General features: G+C 50.5%; 1 protein-coding gene across 13 annotated transcripts in view; it reads left to right on the forward strand.

Annotated features, from left to right (window-relative positions):
* DAB2IP (DAB2 interacting protein) overlaps positions 1-19,006 on the forward strand; it is a 210,831-nt gene extending 191,825 nt beyond the window's left edge. For 10 of the 13 annotated variants that reach the window (XM_069771194.1, XM_069771193.1, XM_069771198.1 and 7 more), the window contains 7 exons: positions 179-380; positions 1,038-1,216; positions 2,859-3,732; positions 6,631-6,783; positions 10,499-10,701; positions 11,728-11,815; positions 13,452-19,006. In XM_069771194.1, the coding sequence (XP_069627295.1) occupies positions 179-380; positions 1,038-1,216; positions 2,859-3,732; positions 6,631-6,783; positions 10,499-10,701; positions 11,728-11,815; positions 13,452-13,619 (1,867 nt within the window). In that variant the 3' untranslated portion in view covers positions 13,620-19,006. The remainder of the gene's footprint in view (positions 1-178; positions 381-1,037; positions 1,217-2,858; positions 3,733-6,630; positions 6,784-10,498; positions 10,702-11,727; positions 11,816-13,451) is intronic. The other 3 variants (XR_011322275.1, XM_069771197.1, XM_069771196.1) reach the window with 3 other exon arrangements.
* Positions 19,007-20,145: the final 1,139 nt, after the last annotated feature.

A 20,145-nucleotide genomic window follows, 5' to 3' on the forward strand; every position in this document is an offset into this window, starting at 1 on the left:
CCGTGATCAGTGAGGTGTACCAGGTGCCTGCTAGCAACCTGGGGATCCCAAAGACTTTGAAGGGTTCAGATGCCAGAGAAAGGCTCTGGCATTCTTACCTGCGTATGTACCTACCCATTCTGTTGACTGCACTTCTGTTTAGAGGATTTAGTTGAAATTTGTACTGCTGTCTTCATAGGTTTGGCAGCAAAGAGGAATACATGTCCTTTATGAATCAGTTCCTGGAACATGAATGGACTAACATGCAGAGATTTCTGCTGGAGATTTCCAATCCCGAAACCATCTCAAACACAGCTGGCTTTGAAGGCTACATTGACCTGGGCCGGGAACTGTCCACTTTGCACTCGCTACTCTGGGAAGTCATTTCTCAACTAGAGCAGGTATCCGGGGGGATTGCAGGGGCAGGCTTTGGGGGAAGCGCAGTTGGCCAGTGCTGGGCATCTGTACCACACCACACACCTCCCCATGTCCAGCAGGTATCAATCCATTAGCTATATCTGTGCACAGCACAGCTGTTACTAACCCGTAGCACTTCCCCAGCCTTTGCACATGCTGCAGAAGTAGCTCATTCTTTATGTCCTTCTTTGAGGCAGGTGAGTATAGCTCTTTCCCTCCTCTGCTGTTTATCACTGGGGGGTGAGGATGGAGAGGCAGGTGGGAAGAGAAGGCACAGCTGCTGAACACCAGGATTTTGTCTGTCCCAGCAGATTCAAAAGGTTTCTTTTAAATTAAAAGGACTTTTGTCAAGAGGCCTGGACCAGGTTTGACTATAGCTGTCATCTTCTGTATCTGAGCTTTGTTAATCATGCTTCTTCCTCTGCTCCACAGCAGCAAATGGCTTCTAAAGCCACATGTTCTGGGACATCCTGTAGCCTCAGCGGTGGGGGTAAATGATGGAGAAAATGAATGTTGTTAATGTGATTCACTGAAGAGACTGTCCAGCAACTGGCAAAGCCCACAGTTCTCTAGCAAAAATACAAGATATTGGTAGTAAAATACAAGATGTTGGTAGTAATTCTGCTCTCTTTTCTGCCCAGGGCACTGCAACAAAACTGGGGCCTCTGCCTCGGATCCTGAGGGATGTCAACTCGGCACTCAGTAACCCGACCTGTGTGCAGGTCTCGGTCACAGCCGATCACACCGCATCCACGCCTAACGCTGGCAACAGCATCTCTGCGGGGCTACAGAAAATGGTGATAGAGAATGACTTATCTGGGTAAGAGCATAAAAGGTGGCCTGGCCACAGACCAGGGAAATACTGACTATTCATCTACTGCCAAAACATGAGCACCTGCGGGGACAGACAGGACGGGGTGTAGTGTGGAGTTGCCTGATCCATTGACTAGGCTTTCCGATCGCAGAACTGATATTGGATGTAGTTCAGCTCTGAATCTAGACAAAGCAGTGGGCGGTAGTGCAAGCGTGTGGCTCCATGCCGGGTCGCTTAAGAGCCAAAATTGGGGATGTGGTTTTGGGAAATGGAGAACTTGGTGGTTCTGGTCCCAGCTGTTGAGATATGGCTGCAGAAGTAAAATGTTCATCCTTTGAGGACTTGAGGGCTTGTTTGTGCTAACCTCAAAGTGATGGGTATTGCCATTAAGTTCATTAGGTCTCTGAGTATGCAAGATTTATGGGATTGGCCTTATCCGTCTTTGTAAGACATAGGGTATATATGTGCTGAATTCACTGAGATTCAAATCTGGACATTTCTCTAATAGTTGCCAAACTGTAGAAGGCCTAACAATGAATTCCAGTCTGCTCTGACCAATTTTCATAATACCGCGTGTTTTTAGTGATGAGCAGCGATTCACAGACACTGTCACCTAACTTACTTTTTGGCCTAATTATGTAAGGAGTTTCATTCATGGGGAAGATGACTCTGTTGCAGACCTATAATGTTTCTGTTTGTGGAAAATGAAATGGAGCCCACACAAATGGAAAGACTGTGCTAGTAAAATAGTTAGTAAGTGGAAACTACGTAATATTTAACAGTTTAATTAGGAATGAAAGGCAGCAATGGTGCTGGACTTGAGCTAATCAGAGCTTTCGTCTGTAATGCTTCCCAGCGTGAGGTACAATTATTTAAATGTAATGGTATGGAGGATCTCTGACAACATGCTTTCACCCAAATGCTTGCTTACAACGCACCATCTTTGATCAGCAGTATATTCACATTAAGCTACTGCAAAGCTCTTTCTTCATATCCCCAAGAAATCAATATTGCATGAATGTCTGTTACAGCAGGAGGAATGGGTGGATAACCTTCAGTTGCTAGGCTTTAGCTCTGCTGTTAGGGCTCTCTGTCTGACCCTTGGAGGCCTAGTGTGGATCAGGCCCCCCATGGTGTTCCATCCTGTACAAATATTGGCCGCTGTGCCCTCAGGAGCTTACTGCCCAGGTACAGAGCAGGGGACGTGAGAGTGGCGTGGATACAGCCGCTTGGAAGCAGAAAGGGTGACGCGTGCTGTCAGCGCGATGAGCAGATCCAGCCGGGGAGGCAGAGCCCCCCCAGAGCGCGTCTGCGATGCCTCCCGCACGGCACAGCGCTCTCACCGCGCGTCCGCACGCCCCTCGCTCGCCTGCCTACGCCCGCCCGCTCCTGCAGGGCTGGCCCAGGGCTCCTCTGCACCCCCCCGTCCTCCCCGCTCCCCTCGCACCGTCCCTCCCCGCAGGCAGACCTGGCCGGGCCAGCCCTGCCTCTGCGCCCGCAGGGGCTGGGTTACGTCCCTGTCCTGCACAGCTGCGCCACGCTGATTTCTTCTGAGTGATTTCGTTTTTCTGCTCCGGTGCAGCATTCACAACTCTTCTTTTTTGTTTTGTTTTCCTCTCCTCTTCCTTATGCACTGACTTCCCCGCAGTCTGATAGATTTCACACGGTTACCATCTCCAACCCCTGAAAACAAGGACTTGTTTTTTGTCACAAGGTCTGCTGGGGCCCAGCCCTCACCTGCCCGAAGCTCCAGTTACTCAGAGGCCAATGAGCCCGACGTGCAGATGTCTAATGGCAGCAAGAGTTTGTCCATGGTGGACTTGCAGGACAATCGGCTCTTGGACAGTGGGGCCAACGCGCCTGGCACGGCTGACTCCCTCAATGACAGTCAGTCGTCCCTCGGGCAGTTGCAGGGCGTATGGACCGCACGGACTCAGCAGAACAGCGTGACGGCCATGGCCACCGTGCGCCGGGTGGGCCAGACCCCCACCACGCCGAGCGGCGAGAGCGCGCCCGGCCGGCCCCAGCTCCTGGCACCCCTCTCCTTCCAGAACCCCGTCTACCAGATGGCCGCCGGGCTGCCGCTCTCCCCCCGCGGCCTGGGCGACTCCGGCTCCGAGTGCCACAGCTCGCTCAGCTCCCACAGCAACAGCGAGGAGCTGACGGCCAACAAGCACGGCTTCGCCGCCCCCGCCGCCAGCGAGGACTTCACCCGCCGGACAGGGGAGCTGGCCCGCCGGCAGCTCTCGCTGACGGAGAAGGGCGGCCAGCCCACCGTGCCACGGCAAAACAGCGCGGGACCGCAGAGGCGGATAGACCAGCCGCCCCCGCCGCCCCCGCCTGTCACCCGGGGCCGGACGCCGCCCTCCTTGCTGAACACTGTTCAGTACCAGCGACCCTCCAGCGGCAGCATGATGTCCTCCTCGCCAGACTGGCCTGGCAGCGGGGCCCGGCTCCGGCAGCAGTCCTCCTCCTCCAAGGGCGACAGCCCCGAGATGAAGCAGCGCACCATGCACAAACAGGTGAGTTTGGGGGCCGTACCAGCTCTGGGCGTTGAAGGGGCCGGGCAGGGCTCAGCCCGCGGACTTGGAGAAGAAACCGGCCAGTGGGCATTGCTGCAATGGGAGGGGACGTCACTGCGGCTCCTGAGTTACCGCATCGGTGCCGACCCCGTTGGCGGCATCGCATGTGGGGATGCGCCTCGGCTCTTGCGCCTGGCTTGGCCTGAGAGGGAGGCCCTCCGGGGAAGGGGACGCAGACCAGCGTTCATTCTCTGTGTTCCTCCATTGCGTGGCACGTTGGCGTGTGACTGCCGCAGGGCGGCAGGTGGCAGAGACACGAGGGCGATGGCAGCCATGCCTCTGTCCTGCGGTACCATCTTGTCACTGCTTTGCCTCTCCATGCCCAGGCATTCATCCCATGCCATAGTCAACCCCGCGCCATCTCCCAGACTTGGACCGGGCCCTAATCTTCTCTTGTGACTAAGAGCCTCCCTGCTGCAGCTCCTGTCCCAGCAGAGCCACGGCACTCCTGGACGCTCCCATTTTTTGCTCTGCGAGACCCTCCTGTAAGTGCTTCAGGGGAGGTGAGAGCAGTAGGGAAGGAGTGTGCTCCCCGTCGAGAGTGAAGTTCCTGCTGTGCAGAGCTCTGCAGTGATTCAGGTCCCAGACCGCATGCTGGTCTGCACAGAAATACGTTTTGCTATTTGTGGTGCTAAAATTGAAAGCAGTAGGTCACAGACCCAGGGCCCTGTGGTTTTCCTGGCATGGATGAATTGTTTTTCTAGCGCTCATTTATTCATTCTACATTTCAGAGCTAACCCTATAGAAAATTAACACAGTAGGGCCTCTCAGTGCCTAAAGGAAGAGTTTTAAAAGTAATGCAAACCCAGAGGATGTGGACAACTGGCAAGAGCTCGCTGCATCTCAGCCCAGACACAGTATTAAGGCACCTTTTCAGCAGTACGGTGTTGAAAGAGCAACCGAGTTGGTGTAACTACCTTTCCTTTACAAGGCAGCTGTGGAGGCCTTTGTCAGTGCTGCCCATTGAAGGCTGTTTTATCAGCCGCATCTGGAGCTGTTCTGTGCATACGGTATTGATTCATAAGCGCTGACATTAGCAAGCATGCCATGTAGCAGCATTTGTATATTGTGGATCAATACTCATTAGGTACAGAGGGCACAGAGCTCTGCAAGCAGCAGCAGCCTGTTCGGTAGCAGTTTCCTCCAGAAAGACAACAGTGAACTCTGGGTGACCTTCGGAAAGCCCTGGCCAAGTTGTCTTTGCAGATCTTTCCTCCACCCACCCCTGTTGTCCTCTCAAAGTTTCTCTCAAGACCTGAAGTCCTCAGAATGTCTTTCCTACCCTTAATCTGCGCATTTTACTTACATGTTAGCAGCATCTGTAGACCATAATGAAGCTGCTTGCTCATGGTTGGTGGTACTAAATGCTGTTTGAGAACAAAGAAATCCCATTTGGTGGCCATTTTAGTAGAAGTCCATGAACCTCGTTCCTGCCAGCCAGAAGCACTTCCTCTACTTCTGTAAGTTCATCTGCTGAACTGACTTCCAAACTGTCCCAGGCCAGACGAGACGTCCTTTTTTACTTCTTCAGAGAAGGAAGAAAGAGGCAGAAGGACTCATGCACAGTGGGCTGAGCTCCGTTCGCTGACATCCTTTACCAGTGGCCTTTACGCTGCTGAAATGAACCCGGGTGGCCACTGCTCTTTGGAGCCAGAAATTCTGAGCAGCCAACACAGGTGCCATGCCCGAGCTGGAGATGCAAGAAGAAGCAGAAAGCCACAAGCCAGGGGAGGATTTATAGCAAGTGATGTTCATGACTTGAGTCTGAAACTTCTGATTTAAAATTCTGGAAGTAGAAGACCAGGCTGGAAGATGGCATGAGAAAGCCCCCAACCCCAGTGAGGTGACTAAACCAGTCCCCACTCCTTCTGCGTACAGAACCTCCTGTTCTGCTTCTTGCTGGTGACTGGGTTTCTTTACTGTCCAGAGGTTTGAATGAAGGAGAAAATCCCCGACATTTCTGACTTGTTATCTTGAATTCCCTTGACCAGGTCATCCAGATCCCTTGTGTTCATCCAAGAAACTGCTTACTGCAGTTTATAATGAGCCAGGATGGAGGGGAAATAGCTGGAGATTCACTTCCTCAACCTTGTAATGTGGTTGGAAAATATTTAGGCAATGCCATTTGCAGTCCCTGCCCAGGCTAGGACTGAAAAGCAGCAGCTGTGTCTCTAGCTGTCTGACTGTGGAACAGCTCTGCTCCTTGAGCTCCCATAGCTACGTGAACAAACCTAGAGATGAACTACTAAGATACCGAGCGTTTAGACCTCTCCAGCATCCTAAGTGTAGTCTCAGCCAAAAAGAAACTTTTCTTTTCCAAGAAGGCACCTGCATGACCAAAAGTAGCGTTTCCGTTTGCAGAGCTGGTTTTATCTGTACGACATCTCCCCAGCGAGCAAAAGGACGGCTCAGTAAAAGGTGCTGAAGAGTTGAGTGAAATCTCTACTTGCGGAGTGAATATACCACGTCAAGCCACTCTGCCTGCAGCTCGCTGCCTTCTCAGGTCATGTCCTTCTGAGGTGACAGGACCTGCTCAGAAACCTGGGCCCGTTACTTTCAGCAGGACCCCACTGCAGTGTGCCGTTGTACGTCTGTTCTGTGGGGGTGGCACAGGGAAGACTTTGGCCTGTCAAAGGCTGTTTGACCTAAAATCACGTGCAGATGCAGAATAGGAGTTGTTCTTACCCCCAAGCCCTGACCGCTCTGGTAGCTCAGACTTGTTCGTTGCTGTTTGAGCAGCAGGGGAGAGGGCTTGCTTGGAAGGAAATTCTCTCACCAGCTTCATGACCATTTCTGTTACAGGTTTTTCTTTTGTTATGGTTGTATGTTTCATTGTAGGCCCCTTCTCCTGTGAACCCCAATGCCCTGGACCGCACTGCTGCTTGGCTTTTGAATATGAACATGCAGTTTTTAGAAGATGAAAGCATTGACCCAGATTCCAAGCACAGGGATAAGCTCAGGAATAAGGACGAGCTCAGCCAAGCAGAAAAGGTAAAACCTGATTGGATTGAAACAAGTTTCTAAATAGAGAGAGGATTTCCTTGAATGTCGTTCATCTGAGCACCCTGGGGACAAGGTGGGCTGTGTGGCAGTCCCTGCCCAGGAGAGAGGGGTGTCAGGTTGCTCTTTGCCCTGCTTAGCCTCACAGGGTGATTCTGGGGAAGGTTTGGGAGGTTTTCACACACTCAGTGACTGGAATTACCCTCTGATGAAGGCAAGTAAGAAAAACAGAAGCCAGGAGTCAAGTGCTGGTGCTGCTCTGCAACAAACTCTGACACCAGCCAGTGCCTGTTACTTCCCCCATTCCTACTCCATCTGGCTGCAGGGGAAGAGAGCTTAAAAAGTGAATTAAGCACACCCATAAAAGTGATGAGAGTAAGGTACAGGCAGCCTCATGCCTCACAACAGGGACATCTAGCAAGAAGCAACTTCCATATCAAAAGGCTGTAAACAGACCTAAACATTAAGTCCAGATTCTGGTCTCAGAGACACCACCGGGGCCTGGGGTGACTTCAGTGGTGCAGTGACATCGCCCTGAGCTTATGGCTGTGTCACACAGACTGGGGCCTGACCAATCTGGGGCTCTGTCAGGAAGTCAGTTCCAGAGTATTCAGTCTGAGCCCACTGTCCCGGAGAGGCCCTGTGCTGCTCGCGAAGCAGAGGGTAATGCTCGTGTCTCCTCCTTCCCAGATGAGCCTGCGGTGGGACAAGCAGGGAAGAGACAGAGTAGGCCTGGCCAGGGGTGACAAAGTAGGGTTAGAAGTAAGGATCCAGCAGTCAAGAGCTGAGAAGATCCCATATTTGCTGATTGCTGCTTCTGCAAGGTGCTTTCTCGGCAGTCTGGCTCTGCCAGGACCGCTGCAGTTGGGCACAGTTAGCATTTGGGACGTTTCCTCAATGTGCTTCTCCTCTGTCACACCAGCCTTGTGTTACCACCCAGTCCCACAGAACTGCAGACATCACCCTCCCTGAGCCTCTTTCCTGTTTTTCCAGCACAGACATGTTTCTGTTTTTGTTACGATAGCCTTCCTGTTCTCATTTTGCTGTGCTGTATCATTTTGGGACTGTCACCTGTTAAATTCAAGTGAAATGCCAAAGGCAGGTATCATAGGGACTGGGAGGTACAAGGCAACCCAGGAAGAGCGTAGCAGAGTTTTGTGAGAGTTCAGCCCATTTCTTACTGGCTTTCTGCTCCTTGGGTATTCCTGAAAGTACACAGACATGTACTGATCAGAGAGCAGCTGACAGAAAAATGTACATGTTTAGCAGACTTTGTGTGCAGAGGTATAGAAATCTTGCCTACCACCTAAGCAGAGACACCAGTAGGCAGCAAATCAAAGAGAAGGCGTTGTCAGACTGGTGCATCGTGCACTGGGTTATTGCTGCATTTAGTCACTGAAGGGCTTCTAAAAGGGTTCAGTGCTCATTCGAGGCTGCAACGGAGAACAAGAGTGGCAAGCTTTCGTGTTGCAGTGGAAGTGGAGTGAGGTGAAATGCCGAAGGACCACACACTAAGAAATGTGTGCTGGCCTTGTCCAGCTCACACCTGCCAGCTCCCGCAGGCAGGCAGATGGCCCTCCGGTATGGACACGGTGCATGCCAGGCATTGTCACTAATCCCCTTCCTGGCACCTTCTCCTGTGAAACGGGCTCAGCTTTTACCAGGTGGGCACTCACAGGGACTGCTCTATTTCTGTGCCAGCCCAAGAGGCCGCTGCCCCCCGGGACGTGCCAGGCTCACCCCATCCTGCGCAGGGAGGGGCTCGCCAGCACAGGTCCTGCTCAAGGTAGAGAACGGTAGGATTACAAACTCTGACAGTATTGCAGCAAACTAGTCCCTGTCCCAAGTTCAGAGGGAGCTGCCACCTCCCAGGAGCCTGCTGTCTCATTCCCATGCAGCATCTTTTGTTACTTTGCTGTCACATCAGTCACTGACATTAAAGATCACCATTAGCATAATCTCTCTCCCCATTACTGTAAGACATGAATGGTAACCGAGAATGAGACAAATGTTCTAGAGACAGGAGCGACTCCTTCCGTCTCTGAGGCCTCTCCTGCTATCATTTGAGCTCACTTATGCTGCTCCTATTTTAAGGTTAGGGTAGGTATTTAATCTTTCCTGTTCAAGCAACTCCCTTCTGTCTGACTTTAGTGCTTCTGTGCAACTGTATGGGTGTTTGTGTTCCCTCATCGCTCCAGGTTATGTGTGCAAACTGTGTCATTTCAGTGCCGCAGTAAAAGCTTTGCTAAAGGAAAAATAGAGGGATCTGTTGTGTCTGTCCCTGCCCGGGCAGAAGGAGCTCAGAGGTCCTGCCCATCTGCCAGCCATGGCTCGAATACTTTGGCAATTCAGGAAGGCCATCAGCATCAGAAATTTTCAGTCCTTGGGCGTCACAGTTAATTTTGCTGTCAGCCAGTCAGTTAGTGGAGTGATACTAGGAAAGCAACGTGGATTTACATGGGCGGGGGGTCCAGCTGACCGGTACACGGGCAGCAGCCTGGCTGTGTTCCCCTCTCATGAGCTGATCTGCTGGTGAAACTCCCCAAAAGTGGGACACAACCAAGTAAGTAAGTAAGTCCATCGTTTGATGCTTACACACGTGGCAATGGCCAGAGGGGAAGGCCGCATTTTCAGCTAGCCGAGTCAAGACACAATTAAGTGCATTTCTGTCAATTCATGAATAACACTTGTAGCTTTGTAACAGACTTCATGACTCACATTGAAGTCTTTTTCCCGTATCTGACTCTTTAAAAGCAGCTTGTCAAATTATCAGCTGCATGTTAATTCTAAGGTTATTCCAGTTGAGGGTTTTTTTTAAAGAAAATTTCCAAAGGTAATTTTTTTGAAGTTAAAGTTGGGGTTTTTTGTACAGCTACACACTAGCTTTTCCTTTAGCAAAGCAAGTTGTACTGAGTTCTGTGCTTCTGCAATAGCTGAACCCAGTTTTACTGAGTTAGAAAGCTCTTAATTTTTTTAATTGCTTTATGTGATTATTCTGCTGCTGATTTTTAGCTTCATCTGAATGAACAGTACAACTGTGGGGTCTTGGCTTCATGCAGCAGCTCTTCTCGGATGGAACCCTGGTTTGACACCTGATCGTGTTTAAAATCCTGCGCCCCAAAAGGCAGTAGTGCTCACGCCAGCGAGTTGCCCTCGCCTCGATGGAGGGTGACCACTTTGTGCCGAGACAGCAGTGCCTACGTCTGTCACTGCTGCAGAGCCTGCTGCCTGGCAGGAGGCAGGCAGCACTAACAGCTTGTGCTTGGCTTCCAGCATGTCCAAAGCACCCACCTTTATCGTTGTAGACTGAAGAGCTTGCGTAAACCCAAAATCCCACCAGTGCAGCTTCTCCTGCCTGCGTTTAGCCCTGCGCTGTTAGTGTGAGGAAGATGCCAGATGCGTTTGCCATTCACTCACTCTAACCTGCATTCCCCATGTGAAATGCCAGACTCTGCTAACAACCCATTCTCTGAACCTGCCAGTGACCTGCCTGCCCAGTGGAACGCAGCATCGCTCCTAGCGCAGTGTGGAGAAGACTGAAGAGGAGGTGTCGGCAAGCGGGGTTATCTGATACGGGTTTGCAGCTAGTCTAATGCAAGGAGAGGGGCATAACTGGGTTACGGGGAAACCCTGGCAAGGGCAAAGCCCTACTAGGTAACATGCCACATGTGTTTTCTCCTCCTGTGTCTGTCCTTGCGTGCTGTAGTACCAGCAGGACCTAGTGGTGCTGCAGGACAAGCTTCGCATCTCCAACAAGAAGCTGGAGGAATATGAGACTCGCTTCAAATGCCAGGAGGAAACAACGCAGAAGCTGATGCTGGAGTACCAGGCCAGGCTGGAGGAGAGTGAGGAGCGGCTCCGCAGACAGCAGGAGGATAAGGAGATCCAGATGAAGGGCATCATCAGCAGGTACAGGGGAGATGGGAGTGCTGGAGATGACAGGCACGCAGCCTGGCTGGCATTTAGAGCCGATCCCCACTCTGGAGAATCACGTTTCTTTGGAGCTGCAGGCAGGTTTCCCGTGTGGGTTTTCCAGCATTTATTCACTCCTGCGCTTCTGGGTTACAGCCCCTGCAGGGGATTTCAAGCACTGACTCTTTGGGTCCCCCCATCAGTGTTACCTGGGACAAGGAAAAACCCTGACATTTCCAGACAAAGGCAAAACTTCAGGAGGGGAGAGCTGGCAGCCTGCCCCAGTTCTTGGAGGCTCTGGTAGGCTTGCTCGTCTGTTCATATGAGCGATAGATGTAAAGATCCAAATGTTCTTTTCCTGATGTTTCGCTGAAGATCTCATCACCATCCCATTACTCCTAACTATAAATCCCCTTCTCCCACCCAGTGGGATGTGGTGTTTATGTTTGTCTAGCACATACACTGTTCCAGTGCAGCTAGCTTCACCTTTACCTGAGCCAAGCCAACTTAATGCTTTTAATTAGCCCACATAAATGGGTCAGCCTTCACTGTTCTGTATCGCTTAAGCTTTGGGACAGTCTGCTATAGACAGCTCTAGAGAAGAGTAAGAGCCAGAAAAAAGACTGATTCTAAACTATTGGTCTTGTGTAAGAAGAGGTAGCTCCAAAGACTCTTGTGTCCTTTGTGCTCGAAAGCACAACTGCGGGTCCTGGGAGGATCTCTCTGTGTGCCTCAGCATTGCAATTTCAGATAAGACGGTTTGACCTGGTATGGATGATGGGGGCTGCTATGTGAGGCCAGTTCCATCTGTAGACTAGCTTCTCCGGTATTGCACATCTCTTCCTATGTATGTGCTTCAGAGATGTACATCACCTCTTTGCTTCCTTGGTGTCAAGGACTAAATGAGGACATGATCTGTATTGTTCACTCTGGGTGGCTGATTTAGACGTGTATGAGACTAGTATCTGGGCTTAGCAGAGGCCAACAAATCTAATATTTTTTTCTTGTCCATTTGGCTACCAGACTGATGTCAGTTGAGGAGGAGTTAAAGAAGGACCATGCAGAAATGCAGGCTGCCGTGGATTCCAAGCAGAAGATTATTGATGCACAGGTGAGTCCCCAGTACCAGGGTGAGTCTGCCAGCGTGCAGCCTCCCTGCCATGCAGCAGTGCCAGCTCAAGCACAGCGAGACTGTGCACATGGGTGAGTCAGCAGCAAGCTGCAGTCAGTGACAGAGCCATTCAGACTTCAGCAGGATGCGATTTGTTGTCACAGCATTTGCATTCGTACGGCTGTTTCCAGCCTTGGAGCTTGGCAGGTGACACAAAGGATGGCGGGGGGAGGTTTGTGGAAGGATCATGCCCACATTTCAGTCAGTTTGTGGAAGGATCATACCCTTGTTGGCTCAGTCTGAGGTCCCCAGAGCTTTGCTTGGTGCTTCATGTTCCAGTTGTGCTTGCAGGACCTGGATACAAGGAACAAACACAAAGCCTAGCCAGAGCAAAGCCAACGTGTTTTTTCAGCCTTTGGGTTGTGGCTTGCAGGATTGGGAAGCGCAGTTATTACTTTGGATTACAATGGCAGAGGAGCATCAGATGATGGGTGCAAAACACTATGCTTGGAAAAGAGAATCTGAAAATATGGTCCATCATCTAATTTGTTTAGGCAGAGATCAGCATCTTCTCAGCAGCTAGGCCTTCCTACAGGTTGTGGCTAGGTGATAGTATATTCTAGGCTTACTCTTAATAACCCTATTAATCACTTGTGAGTCACTACTCATGACTAATTTACTGTATAGCTAATTAAAAAGGAGATGAGACAGTAGTAACTTTGTAAAAAGAATCACTGTTTTTCTGTAGAGTAATTTGTTCAAAGCTAGTAAATCACCATACTCCCTTCTGCACTCAGCAAAGCCTAGCAGATACAGGGGTGTCCGTAAGGTGCTACCGGCACAGACTGCAGCCTGCCAGCAGCTCTCGACAGGCTGTCCTGTCTCCTGCCATTTTCTGTGTTACATGTGAGGCTTTTACCATGAGGCAGTCTAAACTGTTCTCTTTTTGTCATCTCAGGCTGTACAATAGCGTTAGACTTGTCCATACATGGACCTTCAAAGTTACACACAAGCAAACTACTGTGCTCCTCTGAGTTGGTTCTGTTCCTTCGTGCCAATGGCAGACAGAGAGGGATGATGACTTGTTCAGTGTCAAAGAGCAGGAGTGGCAGAATCAGGCTGCAACATGGAAGATCTTGCTCCCGTCCTTACGATACTGTAATTGGTGAGAGTTGCCATCAAAGCCACCCTGGGAGGCCACAAGTCATTTGAACTATTAATTTACGCTAACAAAAATCAACTAAACACTGACAGGAATAACTATCTTGGGAGAGCTTGGTTTTAGAAAAGGAATCTTGTAATCTTTGTAACAGCTGCAGTTAGAGCAAACAGTACAATGAATTTCTGTATAACTGAAGAATTAGAGAAACCACGTTACCTCCATTTTCTTCAGGATGCTAAAATGAATTTAGCTCATTGCACAGGCAAAGTACATTTGTGGCCCTGCTAATAGTGGATTTGAAAAAATGCTGCCCTTCTTTTAGCACTTAAAAACCCCACACCTAAGAATGCCAAAGAGAAAGGTCCTGGTCCAAGAGGCCTCTGGGTCACTGTGTCAGGACAAGCCCTGGCATCACGGAGGGACAGGTCTCCATGCCTTTCCACTGACTGTTCCCCTCTGCCTGTTTGTTTGCAGGAGAAACGCATTGCTTCATTGGATGCTGCCAACGCACGGTTAATGAGTGCCCTTACTCAGCTGAAAGAGAGGTACAGCATGCAGACACGTAATGGGATCTCCCCCACAAACCCAACTAAATTGCAGATTACAGAGAATGGAGAATTCAGAAACAGCAGTAATTGTTAACCCGTGGAGGGCGCTGCCGCAGGAGAGGAGGCCTGGCCAGACAGACCGTGCAGCAGCAGGTGTGAGCCGCGGCTTCAAAGAACGGCTGCTCTCTCCCCCCAGAGAAACCAGCTCCTTACTGCGGACGGCGCGCTTGACTGAGCCTTTGTGGGAGATGCTAATGCCAGCACATTGAGGGGACGGAAAGATCGAGTGTGAGATGAGTGGCATAAGGAAATAACATATATTTGAGAATCGCTGTCACTGTTGGATTTAAATCAGTGTTTAATGTTTAAACAAAAGTAACCTTTTCCTTCTAAACTGCCCAAAGGATATGCCTCACCCCTCCCAGCAAGGAATAACGTCCTTGGCATTGCAGTAAGCGAAATAAAGGGAGCTGGGCAGAGCCTGCAGCAGGCAATGGCCCAGTAAGTCCAGTTAAAGTGTGCTGCTGGATGTAGCCGTACGAGGGATGGCAGCAAAGCTTGGCCCGCTCCTCCTGTGACTCCCCCTGGAGCACAGCCCTCTCCCAAAGCAAACCCCGAGCTGAGCCCAGCCGTCTTTCCTTACGTGGCTTTTGTGAGGCCACTGACTTTTATAGCGGGTGACTGTCCACAGGGCATTTACGCAGCTAATTAGTGTTTAATTAACTCCGCCCACATAGGGAGCACAGTCCAGATGAAAGGTCAGGGCGCACTCTGTGCGATGTGGTAGCCAAAGGGGTGCTGCGTGGGGAACCACGGTGGCAGGGCAGTGGAGCAGGGCATGACTGGTACTGCTGGGGCTGCTGGGGGTCCCTGGGCAGCCCAGGGGAGCAGAGCAAGTCCAAGGCTCTGGCACGCAAGTGGAGGGAGGAGCTGGCACCTGGAGAATGGCGACTTGATTCCTCTCTACAGCTTCTGCTCTCTCACAAATAATGGGGAAGAGTCATTGTAAGCAATAGCCCCAGGGCACTGTCCCCACGCGCATACTTCTAGCCACAGAATAAAGTAAATGTTGCCTGAGCTTGGTCCCCGAGCTGTGAATGAGGTACAGGGGCTGGATTTCCTGGTGCCCGTTGTGGTAGAGGGGGAGTGAGGGGCTACGTGAAAAGGCCAGCTTCTTGCTTGACAAAGGGTTCGTTGTGGGGATGTAATGCTCTGTGCAGAGATTTTTACTATTTCTGGGGAGAAAAACAGACAAAGAAACAAGAAAAAGCCCTGAAGAACCATGAAGATCGGTAATTGTATTTCTTTTCTTTCACAGTATGCATTAGAAAAAAAAAGATCCCATTTTCTGGAATACTGTCCTCTTTAAATTGGGAATGAGCACTGCATGGAAATTAACCGGCTCGAAGAATGTAAAACATGGTCATAAGGGAGTAACCAACAAGAACAGCAGCCACCACCGAAAGCCCCCTTGTCAGGAGCACTGTGCAGGCATAAGCCAGGATTAGACTTTCCTAACTGCTGAAACACGCAGATTCGGCACATTCAGACACGTTGTGCTCAGCGGAGGGGTCACCTCCTTAACGGGGGATTGTGCCGCTGACCTGCCGCCACGGTGTGTTTGTTGGTTTGTGTTTTTTTAAGTTAGTACTTCATGACTCCCACTCTCAGAGCAGGTCACTCATACCAAGAGCCAGAGAGATTTCTCTGAGATACGGATGACAGTGTACAGTGTACAGGACATCTGCCTATTTCTCCCACTAAAGTTTAATACACTGCTCAACGCCTGTCCTAGCTCCTCCTGCCATGTGTAAATGTACAGTCAAAGGGACTAGGATGTTCACTGAGCTCTGCACAGCTTAGGTACCGTCTCCAGCCTCACACTACCTAGGCTGCCTGAGCAGGACACTGTTTGCCAGTAAGCTCCGCATTGCCATGCTGCCCCACAGCCATAAGGCTCATTAACAGCATTCTTCCACATGCAATTGTTTTCAAAATTAAAGATGCTTTTTTTCCTAAACGTTTTTCTGTTCCCTGGAAGCCCTGGGCCAAGCCCGGTGCGGCTTGGTCCTTGGAGGAGCGAACGTGTTGCACTGAGGTCTCCACAGCCCGCCAACGCCTGCAGAGTGGTGCAGTCACACAGCAGACCCCAAACGGAGCTCCTCAGAGAAAAGTAATAACTAAGTATTTATGACAAGTACAGTCACCTTTGAATTTTGGAGACTAGCACAGATGGCTTTGAAGAACCTCACAAAACTGACAAGGTTACAACTGGAGAAAGACCCAGACAGGTTAGGAATATACAGGGTACTGTGAACTGTTGGGTACGTACACTTAACATCTGCCATTGTCTCAGAGTCAAACACATTATAAGAACCCTGCAAAAAGACTATTTTAAACTGCTGTTGCCCTGACACGTATGTTTAGAGCTGATTGTTTTTGAGTTCCAAAATATTTGTGTTGCGAGAGACGGAAGTTTTTCAAGAGAGAAGTAACATAGAGGAATGGAAACGCTAACAGGGCACGGGGGCAGGCGCCCCACCAGCAACATGTTTCCATTCATACATGGAAGTAATTTTGGGATGCAGTCAGTGCTGTCCGTAAGAGCTGGAAAAAAGAAACACCCACAAAACAATTGTTTAGTACTGAAGCTAAGCACAGTACATCTTAATCTTCTCCTCAACCACAAGCCAAGGCACTGCTCCCCCCCGCCCCGATCTGTCAGAAACTCCTGGTTAACCTCAAACTTGCAAATTACTGAACACACATTGTTCTGCTGAAATAGCAGGAATGCTTAAATCCTTCCACAGCGAGTTACTAAAATCTTAAAAGTTCCAGTGCCAATACCTTCTGGAGTTGTTGCTTAGTTTCCTGAGCCAGTATGAAAAGAAATGCAGGACAAAGTCTCGTTACAGTAGATTCCCCAACCCGCCTCTTTCCCTGTCTCCTTCCCCCACAACTGTCAACAACTGGACCTAAACGTGACCCTCCCCTAAAAAGGTTTGGGGGTAGGTTTTAAGATCCAGGCTCAGTTCAGTTCTGTTACTTCAGTTTGTGTTTCTGTTATTTATAAACTGTACATTTATCTATGTGTGTGTGAGTGTGTGCGCGCGCACACGTATGCGTGAGTGAGCGCGAGGGAGCCAGCGAGAGCGTGTGAGCGCGCGCGAGCCCCGCGTGGCCAGGTTACCCGACGTGGCCTCGGACCTGATATCTGGCGTAGCAATACCAGAGGCAATCCCAAGAGGTGCTTGCAGCACCAGAGCAAAGCAACCACTGTCCGTAATGTTTCGTGATCGGCTCCATTTTCTTTTTAGTTCTTGCGCTTTCTACAGTAAGAGGCTGTTCTAGTGCAAACTCGTCAAAGTGTAAACAAAACAAACAGATTTTTATCTTAATACAAGTCTTAATATTTTTTTTGTAAATGTTTTCAGTGTTTACTGTAACGTATCTATCTCACTAACAGTTGTATATAGTAACTTACTTCTGGTGCTGCTTATTCGGTCAGGATTTGGTTGTATCTCACTGCTGTTTTGGAGAGGTGGACTCAAGCTAGCAAATCTGGATCCAGACGCAGGTTATGATTTCAGCCTCTTCGCTTTGGGGATCTGAGGGAAGAGAGAAGACAGGGATCCAGATTTGAGGGTTGGTCCATCTCAAGGATTCTGTTTTAAGAGTTTTGATTTGGGGTTTTGTTAAACTGTAGTGAACACTTCTGAAAAATGAGCAGAGTTTTGTGTGAAGGGGGATGAAATGGACTGAACAGTAGCCCAAGGTCTCTGCAGACTGTAAGTATATCATTTTGGGCAGGGATTATGGCTTCAGTGCCAAAAGATTGGAGGGACCCAAGTCCTTCCCCATGCCAACTAATACTACAGTGTAGTCACCAGCCCCTCACCACTTTAAGCAAATCCTGCCGCCATCCAAAGAGTCCTGTGTCCCTCTGCATCGTCATTTGACTCTGGTTGGTTTTGTTTTCTGCTTCTGCAGTTGTAAAGCACTGATTGCACTGTGAGAACATGCTGAATCCTCTGGCCTGGCAGCCAGCCCCGTAGGTTACTGCAGGGTGCAGGACACAGGTTCTGCTACTACAAATATTCCTAAAGGGAGAAGGGACTTGGTGGACCTGAGAGAGGCATCACAGGCTCTCCTAGGAAAGCAATCAGCAACTAATCAATCATTTCCAAAGTTAGAGCACTCATAGGCTTTTCCCTGTTACTAATGTCCATACCCAGATGCAGTAGAAAACATACTGAGGTCTGTTCTGTGATGAACAAGGAGAGGATTTTTAGTCACAGGAGACAGAAGATGCTCTGATGCATTCGGCCAGGACAGCCACAAGGTGTGGCTCACGGATTTGATCTGCAAGGGGCTCATTTCCCCCAGCGATCCCAGGGCAGGGGTAGCAGCCCCTGGGAGATGCCTTTCTGAAAGCAGCGCCTATGACCAGCGGTGCCCAGCAGCTCCACCAAGGTCACTGCCCTGTCCGTAACCCGTAGCTTTGCCTGGAGAGCGTGAAGCAGAAAGTCCAAAGTGAACAGCTGTGACACTGTCCCTGGGGCGGGCGGGAGGGCTCCCGTTGCAGCACTCCGTCCTTCCCGCCCGCAGTCACTGTAGGGGTCAACCTCCTTCCCAAAGGTTTGCGTTCAAAGCAATCCAGGCCTCCAGCCTGGCCACTGGGACCTGACGTGGGTCAGAGCGCACGGCCTCGTGGCCAGCAGGAGATCCTTCAGCTGGCCACAGAAGGGACGCTGCCCATCTCCAAGTAGGTCTCTGACTCTTCAGGGCAATTCCAGAGGAGACTGCTCGGTCACAAGGCTTGGACATGTGGCACCTGCCCTGCTGGTGAGAACTGCCAGGCCCTGCTCTAACCCTGCACAGATAACTGTTGCCTTTTTTCTTTTCCCTTGGGGAAAATTACACATGGGGGGGTGGGAGAGGGAGGATGGCAGCAGCATGCTAATATGCAGCTGATGGGCTTTACAAACCAAATCCAATCTCGAGGGTGTTGCACAACATTCAGAAACAACCACGCTTTGAAAAAGGGTGTCACGTTCAAGCATTGACTTTCACAGATCACCTGAGCTGTGACATTGCTGTAAATGCCATGTGGTTCTGCATCAGCTACCGGTACCCCAGAGTGCAGTCTCCATGTTCACATATTCCTTTATCATACATCACTGTGTCTTAAGATATACCTCTCTCTGTATATCTGCTTAGGCTGATACTTGTTCCTGATAAGCAGTCGCTATGTTTTATATCCTCTTATAAAGAAAAAATCTTTTTTTGTAAGTATGTTTAAAAACAAAAAAGCAAAGTGGAAGTGTTTGCTGAATCTCCTTCAGCTCCTTTTAAACTATGTAATAATGTACAGAGAAAGTTGTTGGTGTTCAAAGAAATGATGTGGCCGTGCAATTTATGTACATTTGCAATTAGAAATATTAAAGATTTATTTAGATATTTTACATAAGTGCTCCAGAACCTCTACTCAGTCATTTCCATTTTTTAGAGCATCCTGGCACATGCTGGCCACCTGCACACAGGAATATTTGTCTTATCTGTCTCCCGAGACAAATCATCTGAGATGCTACTGCCAGTAGCATTTCAGCCATGGCCTGGCTGACCACCACCTTCCCGTCTTAGCACCCATCACGCAGTTTTGGGGGAGGGCTGGGCATTAGGGGGGTCCAAGGGCCCGCAGCTCTCCCAGGACTTGGCCAGGAGCCACAGCTCTGATCTGGGCATTTGCAGCCACAGTAGAGGCCAGAAGGAGAAGACGCTGTGGGAGGTAGCAGCAAATGCTCACAGCTAGTCCTCCATCTCTGACAGCAGCCAGTGTACTGAGGGTCAGAGCCCAGATTTGACTGGGACCAGAGATGTGGAACAGGCTGGACACATGCTCCCGTGGACCGAGGCAGCTCCGGAGGGAGGGCAGACGCAGCAGACGACTGTGGTCAGGCTCACTCAGCGCAGGGAAAAACACCGCCCCTGTCCCTCTGCTGACAAGGAGGGCAAGCTGTCTGAATTCTGGCACCAAACCATCCCTGCCATCCCAGAAAAACCCTTCGCCAGCCCCTGCCTGGCCATGCTGACCTGCTGAGCTGCCTGGACAGCAGTGCTGGGGCTGCACGAGGCTGTTACTGCCCGGCCGACCTGGACAGGCAGACCTTGTGCTGCCCACAGCCTGCCCGTGCGCGCCCACTGCCCACCTCTCCTTCCAAACCGCCCTTCTCCGTCACTCCAGTAAAAGTAGCAGAAAACTTAGAGGAGAGTCATTAAAACTCTGGGCAGCATCAGCACCTCTGCCTCATTAACATCACCGTAATTAGCTCCTCTGGGAGAGAGGGAAAGACAGGCTGGCTGCATCAAAATGACTCGGGATGTGGAGACCGCCTGTGGCCATTCCTGTGCTCAGACAGCAGCTCCGCCGCGGCGGCACTGGACCCAGGCTGGTCACGGGGGTCTGCTGGCTTCCAGCAGCGTGAGCGAGCCAGATGGGAGAACCCTCTGCTGCTGCTTCTGCCTGGAACCAGCAGCTGCCCAAGAAGGGAAGGCAAAAGCCACCCAGGCTAAAATCCTCCCTCCTGGCCCTGCCTTCCCCCTCAGACCCTTCCTGGCCG

The sequence above is a fragment of the Haliaeetus albicilla genome, chromosome 26 (assembly GCF_947461875.1).
Source record: "Haliaeetus albicilla chromosome 26, bHalAlb1.1, whole genome shotgun sequence".
Lineage (NCBI taxonomy): Eukaryota > Metazoa > Chordata > Aves > Accipitriformes > Accipitridae > Haliaeetus > Haliaeetus albicilla.